At 42.1% G+C, this 18,874-nt stretch overlaps 1 protein-coding gene across 1 annotated transcript in view; it reads left to right on the plus strand.

The window, feature by feature from the left end:
• The window catches only part of LOC124795442 (neuronal acetylcholine receptor subunit beta-3-like), a 167,919-nt gene that overhangs the window by 21,827 nt on the left and 127,218 nt on the right, over window positions 1–18,874 (plus strand). Inside the window, exons 3-4 of the mRNA XM_047259466.1 lie at window positions 7,318–7,362; window positions 7,467–7,570. Of these exons, the coding sequence (XP_047115422.1) occupies window positions 7,318–7,362; window positions 7,467–7,570 (149 nt within the window). The remainder of the gene's footprint in view (window positions 1–7,317; window positions 7,363–7,466; window positions 7,571–18,874) is intronic.

The following is an 18,874-nucleotide window of genomic DNA, read 5'->3' on the forward strand; positions in this document are numbered from 1 at the left end:
ACGCAAACATTGGACAACTGGACAGGGGAGAAACCTTGTGTGGAGTGACGAATCACGGTAGACAATGTGGCAATCCGATGGCAGGGTGTGGGTACGGCGGATGCCCGGTGAACGTCATCTGCCAGAGTGTGTAGCGTCGACAGTAAAATTCGGAGGCTGTGGTGTTATGGTGTGGTCATGTTTTCATGTAACGGCCTTGTACCCGTTGTTGTTTTGCGTGGCACTATCACAGCACAGGCCTACATTGAGCTTTTAAGTGCCTTCTGGCTTCCCACTGTTGAAGAGCAATTCGAGTATGGTGGTTGCATTTTTCAACACGATCGAGCACCTGTTCAGAATCCACGGACTGTGGCGGAGTGGTTACATGACAATAAAATCTTTGTAGTGGACTGGCCTGTACTAAGTCCTGAGCTGAATCCTACAGAGCACCTTTGGGATGTTTTGGAAAGCCAACTTAGTGCCAGGCCTCACCGACCGATATCGATACCTCTCCTCAGTGCAGCACTCCGTGAGGAATGGGCTGCCATTGCCCAAGAAACCTTCGAGCACCTGACTGAACGTATGCCTGCGTGAGTGGAAGCTGTCATCAAGGCTAAGGGTGGGCCAACACATACAGATTTCCAGCATTACCGACTGAGGGCGCCACGAACTTGTACGTCATTATCTGCCAGGTGTCCGGATACTTTTGATCACAAAGTGTACGTAACCTTGCGCACGTCGACTCTGCTACTGCATGAGTGCATCTGTGCCACACCACTCTCACTGAGATGCTAACATCATGACTTCACCGCTGCACGCCTGTCTGCCAGAGTGACTCCATAAGCCGATCACCGTCTGGGGTCGCATAGCGAGGTAAACACACACCACTTTTTAAGGCTAACTGTGCTGCAGATGCTGACCGCAGCGAGACGTCACCTCAACTAATCCCATACTACTCTTGTTAGCAAAAAAGACAGTATGGTTATCTCAGTGTTCCTGTGACTTTCAATTGCCATCCAACTGACACAATGTACCAGCTGCCGCGCCAAACATCCTGTCTTTCATCCCAGTCTATAGTGGGATAATTGCACACATCAGCCATCCTTGACCTCTTGCACTTTGTATATTACAACATACCATGTTCCTAACTTTACAGTTATCTTTTCCTCGTTCGGAAGAGTTGGGTGTCCTCCTGAGGGATATCGCGCCTACTTCTGTCTAAGCGGCGCGTTAGATCGTCAGAATGACGAGCAGTCATTGTTTGAAATAGAATTGTCCTCGGTGATGAGTCTCGCTTTGAAATGAACCCTGCCGAGCAGCGAAGACGTTTCTGGAGACATCCCAGACAGTGGCGGGATATGGCCCTACAACCAGGAGTGATGGTCTGGAGTGCCACTTCTTTTCATATCAGGACCCATGTGGTTGTGAACCACAGCAAGCTTACAGAAAAGTGGTAAAATATTCTCTTCGCCAATGACAGTAATTTTGAAGCACTTGAGAAAACTGGAGAACTCCTTGCAAAGAAAGGAACTGAAACTCTCAAAGAAGTTTACAATCGGCCAATACGTAATAAAGTTATATTCAATGTAAGGAAAAAACCATTAATTTCCTTTAAGGAATAAAATGACAGATACATCGTAACGAATACAGAAGCTCTAGGAATGAATACAAATTGTCAGTTTGAGTAGTCTTAAGCCACACATAGTGTCACCGACATGTTACACCTTAGCCGTGTGGCATCACTGTGTAGCAGCCAGTGTCTTTAAGTTACAAACTATTCAGGTACAGTCAATACTGTGCTAAGGATTTTTTAGCGTGCAAAAATTCACAAAATTTGAATTCAGTTTTCTATATACATATATGGACCATCAGAGTAATAACGAAAAATGTTAATCTATATCGTTGTAAGGATATTTCCTAAACATGAGTACTTTAATTACACCATGTGCATACATCTATGGACCAGTAATGAACATTAAAATAACTGCTACATCTACTGCACAGCCAGACCGGGCCATGTCCATGGAACAAGCTACAGTCTGAACTTACATTTACTAAGAAAGAATACAAACTCAAAACAGCATTTTCTGCCACAGAACACAGATGAATAATAAATTGATCAAGGAAATGAAAGAGTTTACTAAAACAGTTATTTGAAACGTCAGTTAACAACTTCCAGCCAAGCAATATAGTCTATACAACAAATAATAACTTGGATAACAAAGATTGCAGGTTTGGTGAAAAATTTAACACATGTAAACAATTAAAATCATCTCTATTATGTCACATTAGACTTTCGCTCTGTAGAGTTTTCTGGAAAACGTTACTCCCAAAGCTCTGAGATATGTAATACTAACACCTTATCCTCGTTCTGTGCTTAAAATCCAACATATTATAGAGGGACACTTGCAGGACTACAGAAAAATCAAGACACATCCATATGACAATGTAAAATGCTACAAAATGTTAGTAGTTCTGAGAAAAAAAGGGGTAAGCTGTAGGGAGAGATGGGTAATATACAATACCTACAAGGGCCAAGAGGGAAAAATAAGAGTGGACGACCAAGAACGAAGTGCTCGGATTAAAAATGGTGTAAGACAGGGATGTAAACTTTCACCCATACTGTTCAACCTCTACATCGAAGAAGCAGTGATGGACATAAGAAAAAGGTTCAGCAGCGGAATTAAAATTCAAGGTGAAAGGATATCAATCATACAATTCGCTGATGATATTGCTATCCTGAGTGAAAGTGATGAAGAATTACATGATCTGCTGAATTAAATGAACAGTCTAATGAGTACAGAATTTGGACCGAGAGTAATTCGAAGAAAGACGAAGGTAATGACCAGCAGAAATGAGTACAGAGAGATATTTAACATTAGTACTGATGGTCACCAAGAAGATGAAGTTTAAGGAATTCAGCTACCTACGCAGCAAAATACCCAATGATTGATGGAGCAAGGAGGACGTCAAAAGCAGACTAGCAATGGTAAAAAGGTTATTTCTGGTCAAGAACAGTCTACTAGTATCAAACATAGGTTTTAATTTGAGGAATAAATTTCTGAGAATGTACGTTTGGAGCACAGCATCGTATGTTAGTGAAATATGGACTGTGAGAAAACCGCAGCAGAGGAGAGTCGAGGGTATGAGATGTGGTGCTACAGACTAACGTTGAAAATTTGGTGGACTGATAAGGTGAGAAGGTTCTGCGCAGAATCGGAGAGGAAAGAATTATATGGAAAACACTAACAACGAGATTGGACAGGATGATAGGACATCTGTTAAGACATGAGGGAATGACTTCCAAGGTACTAGAGGCAGCTGTAGAGGGTATAAACTGGAGAGGAAGGCAGAGGTTGGAAAACATACAGCAACAACTGAGGACGTAGGTTGCAAGTGCTGATCTCAGATGAAGAGGTTGGCACAGGAGAAGAATTCGTGGCTCGCCGCATCAAGTCAGTCAAAAGACAGATGACTCAAAAAAAATGTTCCAGTTACTGAGCCCTAGTTGTGCGCCAGCTACTGAAGTACTGAGCCACAGGTGTGTGCTAGCCACCTCAGCCGACTCCTGTAGAGGTCGGTACAGCAGGCTGCCACCGAAGTCTGTACTCTGATGTTGCTCTTCCGCTCTTCCTCGCTACCATAGTCCTGATAACAGAACTGTGCCTCGCTTACTTCTGCGAGTTGGCAACGTTGGCGAGGGCCACATGTTAACTTCAGCACAGGCGTCCTATCCTGGACACTCACTAAACAACACAGATCCCTCGCCTGATGGAGTAATACTTGACTGTAATATATTTACGATTTATCAGTGGACATGAACTTGGCTTCAGTCTGGTGGCCCAGATAATAATCTCACCTCATCATTGCCTTATATGGTGATATATCTAATTACACCACCTATCCTGACATCCCACCACAACTACCGCTACTACAGTTACCTCTATATCCGTACCTCAAAAACAACCGTAAGGTTAATAGTGGGTACTACTGACTGTACCTCAATAATTCTGACATTTGACACCTCCCTGTTGGTACACACTGAGATAGGTTCATACCCCTCCGTGCCCACACTAAGAAAAGCTCATATCGCTCTATGTAAGCCACAATTGACATAACGTGTGATGTACGTCGATGACACTAACATGTTTTGCCATACGATGTAGTCATCAGAAAGCCGGCACTGGCAACAGTCCCGACCAGACTGTTAGCCCAACTCGAGCACAGAATACAGTTCAGGAGAGGATAGTATTCGAACCGCCGACCTCAGAATTCTCATTTTCGAAAGCGTGCGCTTGCTCTGGCCGAAGATCAGCTCCTGGACTGGAGAGAAACAGCAAGGTAGCAGGCAGCTACCGGTCTGTATCAGAACATACACTCCACCAGGAAGCGTACACTCTCAGGAAGCAGTGAGCCAGTAAGTGATCTGACAGTATGAAGACGCCACGTAGTCTGCGTGCAATCTTATGCTCAGAGGAGTACTTGATGCTTGCGGAGCCTAAATCCGGAATAGGTGACTGGTGGTATCATTGTCTACTGTGCGTGGTCTTCGACTCAGAGTCTGGCACAAAAGAAAAAGAAAAAAAAATGGTTCAAATGGCTCTGAGCACTATGGGACTTAACTTCTAAGGTCATCAGTCCCCTAGAAGTCAGAACTACTTAAACCTAACTAGCCTAAGGACATCACACACATCCATGCCCGAGACCGGATTCGAACCTGCGACGGAAGCGGTCGCGCGGTTCCAGACTGTAGCGCCTAGAACGGCTCGGCAGTCTGGCACAGGCGGCGTAGTTCGGCATCATGTACACATCTGGAGACTGTGTGAACAAGGTGCCCTTCATCGGTGCTGACTTCCTGTTGCTAAACCGTGGGACGAAAGAATTTACAGGCAGCTAACACTGCCGGCCGTGGCTTGGCCGCAATGGAAAAATGAAGCTACCGTTTGGAAGCTCATATAATAAAGTAAAACCTCCTACTGACTGGCTCATCCTTTACACTCCTCCCCCTTCTGTGGGTGCGGAGAATGTACGTGAATTCGCTCAATGTAATTATTATTTGAATGCAAACAATATTAGCTTGCAAAACAAAGTAAACATTACTGGATTAAGAATGGCCCTCACGGAAGATGGCAGGAGTCTTAACCTGTGGGAGGGTGTAGAGACTCTAAAGACCTCCTTGGGGTCACAAAGGGACTTACGTCAACAATATTGTGTGTATACAAGAATCATCATGAAACATCAAAGCAGTATAAAACATCAAAACAAAATTGGAATAAAACATAATAGTGTGAATGAGGTAAACATGCAAAGTGTTCTTGTTGATAGGATGAAGTAAAAATGTCTTTTTTTTTAAATAAACTGAAAATGCAAAGATATCACCACTGATGAGTAACTGCGGGGGCGAGTGACGCGAGGCGGCGTGGTATGTTGTCCTCACAAGGGAACCTCCCCATCGCACCCCCCTCAGATGTCGTTATAAGTTGGCACTGTGGATAGGTCTTAAAAAACTGAACACAGATCAATCGAGAAAACAGGAAGAAGTTGTGTGGAACTATGAAAAAATAAACAAAATATACAAACTGAGTAGTTCATGCGAAGATAGCCAACATCAAGCATAAGCTGATCGCAGGAGCGCCGTGGTCCCGTGATTACAGTGAGCAACTGCGGCACGAGAGGACCTTGGTTCAAGTCTCCCTCGAGCGCAAAATTTTTCTTTATTTTCGCACAGTTATGATCTGTCCAATCGTTCATTGACGTCTCTGTTCACTGTAATAAGTTTAGTGTCTGTGTTTTTCGACCGCACCGCAAAACCGTGCGATTAGTAAACGAAAGGACGTGACTCTTCAATGAGAACCGGAAACATTTGATCGCAAGGTCATAGGTCAACCGATTCCTCCACAGGAAAACACGTCTGATATATTCTATACGACACTGGTGACGGCATGTGCGTCACATGACAGGAATATGTTGTCGACCCACATAACTTGTACACTTGGCGAATGGGTAAAAACATTCTTCTACGTTGCCCGATTTAGGTTTTCTTGTGGATGAGATAACTACTCCCAAAAAAGTGATGAAAACATAAGAGTGTCACATAAACTGCAACAAATGAATCCAACTGTTTCACAGTCGCTCACTTTTCCTTGTGCTCTGTTAAAACATATGTTTTTAACGTTTTCAAATTTTTTCGTGTGTAGACCGTCAAATCCTGCATATGTCCAAGCAAATCTGAACATGTCCCGGAATTTTGGAGAGCGAAGTTGATTATGTGTGAGTGCCTGAATTTTGATAATTGTCTGAAAAATTAAAATTTTCGCTCGAAGGAAGATTTGAACCAATCACCAGATGCTCCGCAGCTGCTCACGCTAACCACTGGACCACGGCGCTCCTGAGCGAAATCTTCCCAGATGTCGCCTATCATTCGCATGGATTACTCAGTTTGTATATTTTGCTTAATTTTTCAGAGTTCCACACAACTTCTTCCTGTTTTCTCGATTGATCTGTGTTCAGTTTTTCAAGGCCTATCCAACGTGCCAACTTATAGCTAAATCTGAGGAGGGTGCGATGGGGAGATTCCCTTGTCAGCAGGCAGCGCGCAGGCTGCCAGCGGGAAGGGGGCGTGGCTGCTGGCCAGTTCCCCTCCACAGCAGCTCCCTCATCCCCGAAAAAGCAGTCCGTCAACATAGCTGGTCGTCGCCACTGACTGACGATGACTTCATTACCTCTGCTCATCTTGTTTCGTCAGCTCATGAAGGAAACAACCCAGAGCTTTAATATTATACAACTACACGCTTCAGAGGCGTTGGCTAGCTCCTTCTGCTACGCCAGTTTCCTCGGTAAGAGTACTTGCCTTCTGAAAAAGTTTTCTCACTTTAGGGTGCGTTGTCACCGCAATGACGGAACCTCTCTCCCTATGACATCATTTTGGTGTACTGGCGCTAGACAGTTCAACGTCCTGGGCTAGGGCACTGCTCAGCACTTATCCGTTATAAGGCTTCTTGCATTACCAGGGAAGAAATGTTAATTTTTATGTGGTTAACACAAATATATTTTCTGTGACGTAACAATATTGTGCAGGCTTTGGCCCACAGTATGAAGAAATTGTTTAAAATATTTAAATAAGAGCTATGATATTTTATGTAAGTACTATGTATCAGCGTAAGCACTTGTTGTATGTTTCTGCTATATTCATTCGGTGTAGATCTACTGTCTTGATCATAAGTCTGTTGCGATTAAAAAGGAAATAAGCAAATTTAAAGAAAAATATAAAATTATTGTAAATTGTAAGTCATGTCTCCTGTTTATCCATAGATTTTTCTTATTATAATAATGTTTCAGTATGGATACGCGCGGGTAATGGAGATAAAAGGCCTTATTTACATTGTGAGTAGAACATGTAATATTTATATCTTAAATTACGTAAGTAATTATTTGAAATTTCCAAATCCTAGTGAGATTTAGTGATAGTGCTGTACTTCTTTTCACAGGCTTGGACGGACTCACGCTTATCTTGGACAGGTAGTGACGTAGTAAAAAATGTTTACGTTTATACTGACGAGATCTGGACACCTGACCTAGGAGTTCTACATAGGTGAGTTCGATGACACAGGGACTAAAAACAATATTCATTAAGTGCATCCCCATTCTCCTAAATTTCTTACATTTTCCCTTTCTAGTAGCAAATAAATGCACCCCTCTCACCATCAAAACATATTTAAGACCAATAAGTTAATGTTGTCCAGTCATGAGCACCACAATGCTGCTTCACTGAATACGCGTTTAAAACTTTGTAGACATTAAAAAAAAACAGCATTAATGAGCCAATAAATAAATAAAGAATGCTAACATTTTAAGGGTTACTATTCATAGCATGGTAATTATTTGGAACTTCGTATCTTTTGGAGTATCGAAGTAACTGTGGAGCTTCCATTTTCTTTTTATTTCATTGGCCTCTTGGTAGATCAGTACAATCAGTTGAAACGTACAGGCTTGCCATTCGACAGAAGGCATTTATGTATCGTTTCCACAAATTTGTAAGTAATTTCTAACTTTAATTTCAGTGACATTAATGTTAGCACCTATATAAGTACAGTGGCATAAAACTAATCAAAAGTAAGGAAATACACACACGCACACACACACACACACACACACACACACACACACACACACACACACAAAAACTGATCGATTATAACATAATATCAAATTTTAACGTCCGCCCCTGGTTGCCGAGTGGTCAGCGCCGCGGAATGTCGTGTCAAACGGTCTGGGTTCTACTGACGGCTGGGTCTGAGATTTTCTCCGCTCAGCGACTGGGTGATGTGCTGCCCTTATCATCATCATTTCATCCCCATCGACACGCAAGTCGCCGAAGTGGCGTCAACTCGAAAGACTTGCACCTGTCGAACGCTACACCCGACAGGAGGCCCTAGCCATGAGGCATTTCCATTTACCAAATTAAAAAAAAACAACTCAAATACATCTTCGAAATGTATATAGGGTGCTAATTTTAAGTTATCAAACCAGAATAACTCGACAAATAAGCTTCATACGAAAAAACGTATAGAATCCAAAGTTGATTATTTTCGAGGGGGACATTTGCTGGTGCTAAAAGTAGCCGGCCACTCCAGCCCCCTTGGGGTGCGGCGGGAGGCAACTTTAAAATTTCAAATGAGAACCCCCATTTTTTATTGTGGGATCAGATTCTACGTAAAAAAAAGTTCGTACATTTTGTTTTGAACATCTGTTTTGATTCTTGGTATTTGTAGTTGTAATTCAAGGTAATCCATGTTCTCATTTTTGCATGGAAAATGATTACGGATAAATAAAAATGATTTCACTCATTATTAAGTAGGATGTTTGGTTAGTTAGTTGGCTACTCAGATGATTTGTTTGACAATTAAAAGTTGTGTGGCCTCTTGACCATGAAACAGCAAAACTTATCCGAATATGAGGAAAAAATTAATACAGTATTTGGGTGAACATTTGTAAAACTCTAATTCCCCTCTCTCAAGCTCCACCCTATGGGGAGCGAGGGAGAGTTTTAGTTTTAGCGAATCAAAATTTACGAAGTAAATAAGTATTTTTTATTTATCCGTAACCATTTTCCACGCAAAAATGAGAACATGGATTCTCTTGAATTACAGCGCCAAATAACAAGAATGAAAACAAATTTTTAAAACAAAATGTACGTAGTTTTTTATGTAGAATCTGATTCTGCAATAAAAAATGGGGTTCCCATTTGAAATTTTAAAACTGCATCCCGCCCCACCCCCAGGAGGCTGGAGTGGCGGGCTAATTTTAGCACCAGCAGATGTCCCCCTTGAAAATAATCAACTTTGGATCCTACACAAATTTTCGTGTGAGGCTTATTATTCGAGTTATTCTGGTTTGTCAACTTAAAATTTACACCCTGTGTATTTACTGTTCTCAAGAGTAGTAATCAGTTTAGTTATTTACTTGATCTCTTGTATTTAAAACGAAACCGAGATATTTTCTAAATATGAACACTCGGATTGTCAATACAGTGCAGTTTCACAATTCAAATCCTTGACTAGAAAAGCATTGCGTACTGGTGTCCCGTCGGGAATCTTCGACTTCATATCTAGCACGTTTCCTGTCCCTCCACTATGAATTTCAGCTGCATCGTACCACTAAACACCTCTCTTAAAAGGATACTAATTGACATTCCGTATACAAGGAAATTTACCTCGTTACGAGCTTTATCTACACAGAAACAAACTCCTTCCTAAGCGTGATGTCACTTATCGAAACAATTCTCCTGATACACACTTAAATTTATGAAACAAACAAGGTTCACATGGACCGCGAACGTGATGCTAGACGCATTTAATTCTCTTCATTTCTGAGTAGCACTTGCACCGTACAGCCTCATTTATTGATTGGAAATATTCAAATATGCGTCTCCCCACTCAGTTTTTATACTCTGCAGCTCACTCTAGTACCATGGAAGTTCTAACACATGTGATATCATCCAGTGCTTCTTTCTTGCCAGTGTTTTCCAAATCTTCCTTACTTCGCCGATTCTGCAAAGAATCTCCTCTTTTCTTATCATACCAGACCACAAACACTGGAAAAACCATTTTGCAACACCCCCTCTCAGAGGCTTCAATTTTCTCCTTTCCTATATGTTCCGCACTCCGTGATTAAGCACCATGTAATGTTATGCTGCAAACGTACATTCTTAGAAATACGTTCCTTTAGAACATGGCCGGCGTTTGTTACTTCTCTTGGCAACGAGTGCCGTCCTTGCCTGCGCTAATTTGCCCTTTACGTCCTCATTGCTTCGTCCGTCATGAGGAATTTTGCTTAAGTTGCCGAATTAATTAGTTCGTAGTCCCAATTTTGATTTTAACCCTATCGTTAGTCACATTTGTGCTACTCCTCATTATTTTCGTCTTTCTTCGGTTTCTCACAATCCATATCTTGAATCGTTCAGCTGTTAATTCAGTTCAGCACGTCCTGAAGTTCTTTTGCTCTTTCACTGAAGGTACCAAAGTCATCAGCGAATCATATCACTGATATCCTTTCACTCTGAGTTTTAATCCCATTCTCGGCCCTGATTAACCCTTTTCTTAGTCTAAACGAAAAAACAAAAACAAAAAAATACACTGAAGGAAAAAAATCACAAAACCAAGGTGGAGTTGTGCGACCTAAATCAAAGTTAGTAGGCGTGTTCTTACATCTGAAACATTATGTCTATCCCAGTGTAGCGCAAGTCGCATACGAGTGGCGCTATTAGTGCCACTATGGTGATGAAAATCAGGTTTGCTTTAAAATACAGGTTGTATTGCTCGTGAGCGTAAATTACCTTTAATACAGCACTTGATGAGTTGATGTTAGTCATGAATGTGTTTACGGTGACAAATTCACCACTATCAACACCTCACCGAGTTTGAACACGATCGTTTAATAGGACCACCACAAGCTCCGCGAGACTGTAGAAAGACTTGGCAGCGATGTAGCCATTTTACATGACTGCTGACAGCGGTGATCATTAGAATACACGGTTGGAAGAAGACAAGGCTGCGGACTCCCACGTGGCACTACCGTGTTCGGCGTATCGCTTTGGCGCATTGTACTGTATCTGGAGCAACAATCTGAGCAGCAGTTAGTGCAACAGTGACACAACGAACTGCTACAAATCAGATATTTCAAGGACCGCTGCGAGCCAGACTGCCTATAGCGTGCATTCCACTGACCCCACATCATCGCCATTTGCAACTTCAGTGGTATCAAGCGAGAGGTCATTGGAGAAGGGGGAAGAGGTCTGTTGTGTTTTGTGATGAAAGCTGGCTTCTCTGAGCGATAGCAATGGAGATACTAACGAAGACAGTGCTGCCAAAGCAGAGTTACTAGACACAGCCTTCCGAAATGCCTTCACAGAAGAAGAGGAAGCAGATATTCCAGAATTCGAAGCGAGAACAGCTGCCGACATGAGTAACGTAGAAGTAAATACCCTCGGAGTAGTGAAGGAACTTAAATCACTTAATAAAAGCAAGTCTTCTGGTACAGACTGTATACCAGTTAGGCTCCTTTCAGAATGTTTTGAGGCATTAGCTCCATACTTAACAATCAAATGCAACCTTTCGCTCGACGAAAGATCCGTACCCGAAGACTCGAAAGTTGCACAGGTCATACTAATATTCAAGAAAGGTAGTACCAGTAATCCACTAAATTACAGACCCATATCATCAACGTCGATATGCAGTAGGATTTTGGAACATATATTGTGTTCGAACAATACGAAATACCTTGAAGAAAACGGTCTATTGACACACAGTCAACATGGGTTCAGAAAACATCGTTCTTGTGAAACACATCTAGGTCTTTATTCGCATGGAGTGTTGAGTGCTATTGACAAGGGAATTCAGATCGATTCTGTATTTCTGTATTTCCGGAAGGCTTTTGACACTGTACCACAGAAGCGGCTCGTAGTGAAATTGCGTGCTTATGCAATATCGTCCCAGTTATGTGATTGGATTTGTAACTTCCTGTCAGAGAGGTCACAGTTCGTATTAACTGACGGAAAGTCATAGAGTAAAACAGAAATGATATCTAGGGTTCCCCAAGGTAGTGTTATATACGATTTGGGAGGCAATCTGAGCAGCCGTGTTAGGCTGTTTGCAGATGGCACTGTCGTTTATCGACTAATAAAGTCATCAGAAGATGAAAAAAATTGCAAAACGATTTAGCAAAGGTATCTGAATGGTGCGAAAATTGACAGTTGACCCTAAATAACGAAATGTGTGAGGTCATCCACATGAGTGCTACAAGAAATTCGTTAAACTTCGGTTACACGATAAATCAGTCTAATCTAAAAGCCATAAATTCAACTAAATACCTAGATATTACAATTACGAACAACTTAAATTGGAAGGAACACATAGAAACTGCCTACACTACCCTTGTCCGTCCTCTTTTAGAATACTGCTGCGCGGTGAGGAATCGTTACCAGATAGGGCTGACGGAGTACATTGAAAAAGTTCAAAGAAGGTCAGCACGTTTTGTATTATCGCGAAGTATGGGAGAGTGTCACTGAAATAATACAAGATTTGGGCTGGAGATCATTACAAGAAAAGCGTTTTTCGTTGCAACGGAATCTTCTCACGAAGTTCCCATCACCACCTTTCTCCTCTGAATGCGAAAATACTTTGTTAACATCGACCTGTGTAGGGAGAAACGATCACCACGATAAATAAGAGAAATCAGAGCTCGTACGAATAGATATTGATGTTTGTTGTTTCCGTGCGCTATACAATATTTGAATAATAGAGAATTGTGCAGGTGGTTCGATTAACCCTCTGCCAGGTTCTAAAATGCTATTTGGAGAGTATCCATGTAAATGTAGATGTAGATGTAGAAGCCACTGTACGTAATGAAGAATTACATAATCCTAAAATAATGCTCTAGCTTATGTTGCCGTACGTGGTAGTTTTTGTATTATGGCTTGTTTTCTATGGTAATATGATGTTTCAAAACATTATTGCAAGCAAGATCTATCAAGTCAGAACCGTTTTTTGTATGTTTTGCGCAGGCCAAGTATTGTGTGGGAATATAATCTTCTTTAACCTTTTTCAGCATGTAATGGTTGTATGTTCGCTGATTAAGAGTACAGTGAAAACTATTAAGGGGAATGCTGGATATTAAACTGACCTACTAATCATTAGTAGTTAGATAAAGCCCTGATTGCCGAAGCACCACTGTAGTATATAAATGTTTAGAATCCAGTATTAAACAGAAACGCTATCTGGCTTCAGGACACTCAAGAAAATTGGCACGAAACGCACACACTTACAAATATTTCTGATACGGTATATCAAATTAGCGTACATATGTACTTTAAAATCAAACTGTAGGTGACAATTCATAAAATACGACCACACGTAGGGCCTAATGTAATGTGGTAACATTCAGCTTACAGCGTCACACCGTGCTATGAGCATGTTTTCTCCCGATTGGGACGCTGATGAGCTTGCCGTTTAGTATCCTAAGCACCGATCACGTCTCATCTCATCCTAGCGACTCTACTTACAAAACTTTGACCCGAAAGGCTGATCACTGAAATACTTCATCAGACCAACGGAATAGTGATGAAGTCCAACGACAGAATTCACATATTGCGGATAATGGGGGAAACTAGCCAAGCCTTTTCAAAGGAAACATTCCGGAGTTTGTCTTAAAAGAATCTTAAGTGGGGATGGCTGGACGGGGTTTTGAACCGTCATCCTCTCGCAAACGAATACGGAGTGCTGACAACTGAATCACCTTGCTCGGTGTAAAAAAAAGCATAGTACCCAACGTGTCTACGAGAGGCGTTTGAAAAGTCCGTGCAAAGTCCAAGAGACGGCACTACCGGCGCGTATGGAGGTTATATATAGTTAGTAGCATCTTTGGAAAGAACGCTTACCAAGTTTTAGCCATATTGGTCTATGTCTTTGTGTTGGAATTTGTGTGGATCAAGGAAGTCGAGTGATTGTCAAAAAAATGGACGAAAAAGAATTTCGTGTCAAGATTAAACATTACTTTATGAAAGGCAAAACGCCTCAGGAGGCTAAAGAGTAGCTTGATAAACATTAAGGTGATTCTGCACCTTCGATTAAAATAGTTTATAAGTGGTTCCAAAATTTTCGAAGTGGCCATATGGGCACAAGGGATGCTGAACGTTCTGGACTCCCTGTGGAGGTTACGACTACAGAAATCATTGATAAAATCCATGATATGGTGATGGATGACAGAAGAGTTAAGATGCGTGAGATTGCTAGGGCTGAGGTTATCTCGAATGAACGGGTACATAATATTTTGCATAAACATTTGGACATGAGAAAGCTATACGCAAGATGGGTTCCGCGATTGCTCACTCTTGACGAAAAACAGAATCGTGTTAAGTGTTGCAAGGATAGTTTGCAGCTGTTCAGGAAGAATCTGCAGGACTTTAAGCGTCATTCTGTCACTGTGGATGAAGCATGAATACATTACTATACTCCTGAGACTAAACAACAATCTAAACAATTGGTTACCAAGGGAGAATCTGCACCAAAAAAGGCGAAAACCATTCCTTCGGCTGGAATGGTTATGGCGACTGTCTTTTGGGATTCGCAAGGGGTAATCCTCATCGACTATCTGGAAAAGGGTAAAAGTATTACAGGTGCATATTGTTCATCGTTACTGGAATGTTTGAAAACCGAGCTGAAATAAAAACGCCGGCGATTGGATGGCAAAAAAGTCCTTCTCCATCACGACAATGCACCAGCACACACCTCAGCAGTTGTGGTCGCGAAATTAGTGGAAACAGGATTCCAACTCGTTTCATATCCCCCATGTTCTCCAGACTTGGCTCCCTCGGACTATTATTCGCTCCCCAATTTGAAGAAATGGCTGCCGGGAAAAAGATTTTATTTAAACGCGGAGGTGATTGCAGAAACTATAGCTATAATGCAGACTTGGACAATTCATATTATTCGGAAGCGATCAACAAATTAGAACAGCGTTGGACGAAGTGTATAAGTCTAAAGGGAGACTATGTCGAAAAATAAAGCAGGTTTACTCCAAAGAAGTAAGTAGTTTTTATTTTTTCACGGACTATTCAAACGCCCCTAGTACAATGTGTCTCTCGCATCAATGTGAAACTGCGTAAGAACAGATATCGTAAATGGCTCCTCACTGAAGAGACTTGAGACGGCTTTTGAAAGGCAATCAGTTTCGTACCACCACATGAACTGCTGCTGTCAGTGGAGGTATGTCCAGCTCAAATATTTTCCCAATGAACATTGGGATGGGATATACACACACTAGACGTCGGATATATCGTAAAAGGCTATTGCTTACAGTAGCAGACAACACTGCGCACCTTGTATGAACCAAAAAAACGTATGAAGTGGACGTTACGAGTCTGGAGACGTACAGTGAGGTCGGACAAATCGTAAAGATATGTGCTTCCAAATGCTGAAAGCCATCGAAGGCAGCGACGGCCAAATGAGGCGTTCATGTTGCAATGTGTACGGGGTGTGCTTCTCGCTGGAGGTAGGTACGTGAGTCTTAGGGGTATATTTCGTATCACAACTTGGAAACAATCCTTCAACATACAACTCTGTAATATGGGCAGCCACATCCGTGGAAACTCGTAGTAAACTTGAATAAAGCAACTGAAAGGTGTTAATTGATGATTTAGTCACCACCGTTTTCGCTGCATTAAAGCAGCATCTTTACATGATTCTACAAAGAAAGGAAAAGTCCTTGTAATCTATATATTTAAAAAAATAAATTAAGGACAGCCAATAGAAGTAAAGCCAAATGAAAATACTTGCTGTAGTTTCACGTAGATTATTACGCAGAGACGCCCCCAACGTTTGTTGTCACAGAATCCAACCCCACGAGGAGGAGAAGTAATTAAAAAAATGATACTCGGCAGAGCATTGGGGCATACAGGGCGGGGAATGAGACACTGTGGCAAAAATAACCGTAGTTAATGTAATATATTTATCGTATGATGATACAGAGCTCCGATCAAATACATAATTTTAAAAGTATACAGGGTAAAAATGGACAAGCAAAATACAGGTACAGAATCAAATGTCAAAGTATTATGCTAAATTATGTACACGTAGCACAAGTTCTTAGATTTCTAAGTCCAATCTGTTGATCCAGTTGAGCCTTTCAGGTGGTGCATGATGGATCTCATTTATTGATCCCCCGATGGCCCGTTTCGGGCATTCACCAACAATGTGATTTATTGTTTGTAGGGCAGCTCCACAGTCACACTCTGGAGTTGTTGCCCACCCCCATTTGTGCTTTAGATATCTACAGTTCCCTTGTCATGTTAGGATTCGGTTGATGGTTCTCCACTGGCGTCTGGGGAGTGTGAGACCTGGAACTCGCATGGAAGGCTTTTTTACCAGATGACCGTTGAACAGTGACGGTTCTTCCCACTGACTTCTCCATACTTTGTTGATGTTAAAGTCGGAGGCTTCGAGATGATGTGCAGTTCGCCAAGGTGGTTTTCTTGGCTTCAGACGCTGCTGTTCTGCTATTAATATATCGATATCGCCGTGTACGGGTAGCTGGGGGTTCTTCTGAATGTTTCCACAGAGCTACAGGAGAGCATCTGATCTTCGTACAGCTGGAGGTTGGATGTTACTTAAAACTGGTAGCCATGCGGTTTGAGTGCTATGTATGCGGCCTGGGATAAGTCGCATTGTCTGGTTGAGTTGCACATCCACAGTGAGCACCGTTCATCCAAACTGGACAACAGTAATCAGCGACAGAGGATGATAGTGCCAAAGCAGTTGATCTTAGGATTCGAGTGCTGCAACCCCAGGAGGTACTAGCAAGCTTCTGAGTCATATTATTACGGGTCTTCACTTTTGCGGCCACGTTGGAGAGACTTTGTAGGAATGTTAGGGACCTATCGAGTGTTATTTCGAAGTACTTCGGTGTGCTGCAGCACTTAAAGCTTTGTCCTTGGAGTTTAACTTCTGGTTTATAGTCAGAGTGTCTTTTCCGTAGTTGGAATGCTGAAGTAACTTTTCTGAGGGTTTAGGCGGAGGCACCACTTCCTGAAGTATGTGTCCAGTATTTCCATGTTGGCAGTTAATGTGCTTTCAGCAGTGGTGAAACTGGAGCTCTGGGGGGGGGGGGGGGGGAGGGGGGAGGAGTGCAAGATTACTCGCGTCCGTAACATACCCTAAGTCACACGTGCCTCCTGTGTGGTGATAAATGAGTAACAACAACAGGATGAGACCGAACTACCCGAAAAGGCCTCCCGGTCATAAAATGCAGAGCAATATATTTGATTAAAATGTAATGCAAGAAGCCGAATATATCATCAGTGGAGCGTCTGCCGGAGAAAAGTAAATAATTAAACATCCTCGCTGGCCTGTGTGCCCGAGCGGTTATAGACGCTTCGTCTGGAACCACGTGACCGCTACGGTCACAGGTTCGAATCCTGCCTGAGGCATGGATGTGTGTGATGTCCTTAGTTAGTTAGGTTTAAGTAGTTCTAAGTTCTAGGGGACTGATGACCTCAGATGTAAAGTCCCATAGTGCTCAGAGCCATTTGAACTATTTGAAACATCCTCGTTACTACAAATCTAAAAGCCCCCTCCCACGCCGCCCGAAGCAAGAAAAAGTTATAGAAGATCAAAAATCGGGAATCAAGAAGTTAATGAAGCTGTTGGGCCTAGATGTGCATTCATGTACAAATTGAATGCAGATGAAGGACGAAAAATATTTTTAAAAATTCCGTAAGGTCATTAATCTTATCTAAGGCAACTTACCGGCAACAAACTAGTCAGAAAAGAGACTGAATATCAGATAATAGAGACCCCATTTATAATGGCAAACGTAAGGAACCAGAAGAACAGATTAATGAACCGCCTAACATAACCTGAACGTTCCAACGCACCAATGCAACAGGAAATTCACAAACTCTGTAGTTGGCTGTCGCGTGGTCAGAACATTGGAGGCGGTTAGCTGCATGCTAAACTGACGGGAATAACCATGTGGACGGAGGAACTAGTGTCTAGTATTGATTTTGTGACTACGAACGTTGGGAGCGTCTCCATTTGCTGATCTATGTGACACTGCTTTAATACTTTTTATTTGGGTTTATTTTTATTGTCTGACTTTATTTTTATAGAAAAAATTGACTTCAATGTGGACCCACCTTAAGAGGCTGCTTTAACTCAACGAAACCGGTCGTGAATAAATCATCAGTTAACAGGTGTTTGAGGCTTTATTCAGGTTACAATTATACTTATTTAAGTTAGCGTAAATATGAACCAGGGCGTTTGTATGAAAGTTCTCAGAAACCAAGTGTCGCCCTGTTTTCTATATGTTTCAAAATGATAAGAGCCAACTTCACCGTCTGGACTCGTTCACTGCATCACTGAACCTTAATAACATAAGAAATTTGGAAGTACGGGTGAAACGCAGAAATCAGCGTCCCCGCAAAATGGCAGCTCTACGGAACCTAATCATGAACGACCAACTTCAGCTGTATACGGCGTACCTGAGCTCTGTAGAAAATTGGTCCTTACTTCTCTCGGTGAAATGAATAACTGATGCAATTATAAAGTGTAGCGGTGGTTTTCCACGGTATCTGGGTGACGCCTCCTCCAGCTAACCAATTTTTGTCCGTTGACGCATTTCAGCAAATCATGGTTTTTTTTTTGGTCATCAGTCTACTGACTGGTTTGATACGGCCCGCCACGAACTCCTTTCCTATGCTAACCTCTTCATCTCAGAGTAGCACTTGCAACCTACGGAACCTAATCATGAACGACCAACTTCAGCTGTATACGGCGTACCTGAGCTCTGTAGAAAATTGGTCCTTACTTCTATCGGTGAAATGAATAACTGATGCAATTATAAA

Source organism: Schistocerca piceifrons, chromosome 4 (assembly GCF_021461385.2).
Source record: "Schistocerca piceifrons isolate TAMUIC-IGC-003096 chromosome 4, iqSchPice1.1, whole genome shotgun sequence".
Taxonomy (NCBI): domain Eukaryota; kingdom Metazoa; phylum Arthropoda; class Insecta; order Orthoptera; family Acrididae; genus Schistocerca; species Schistocerca piceifrons.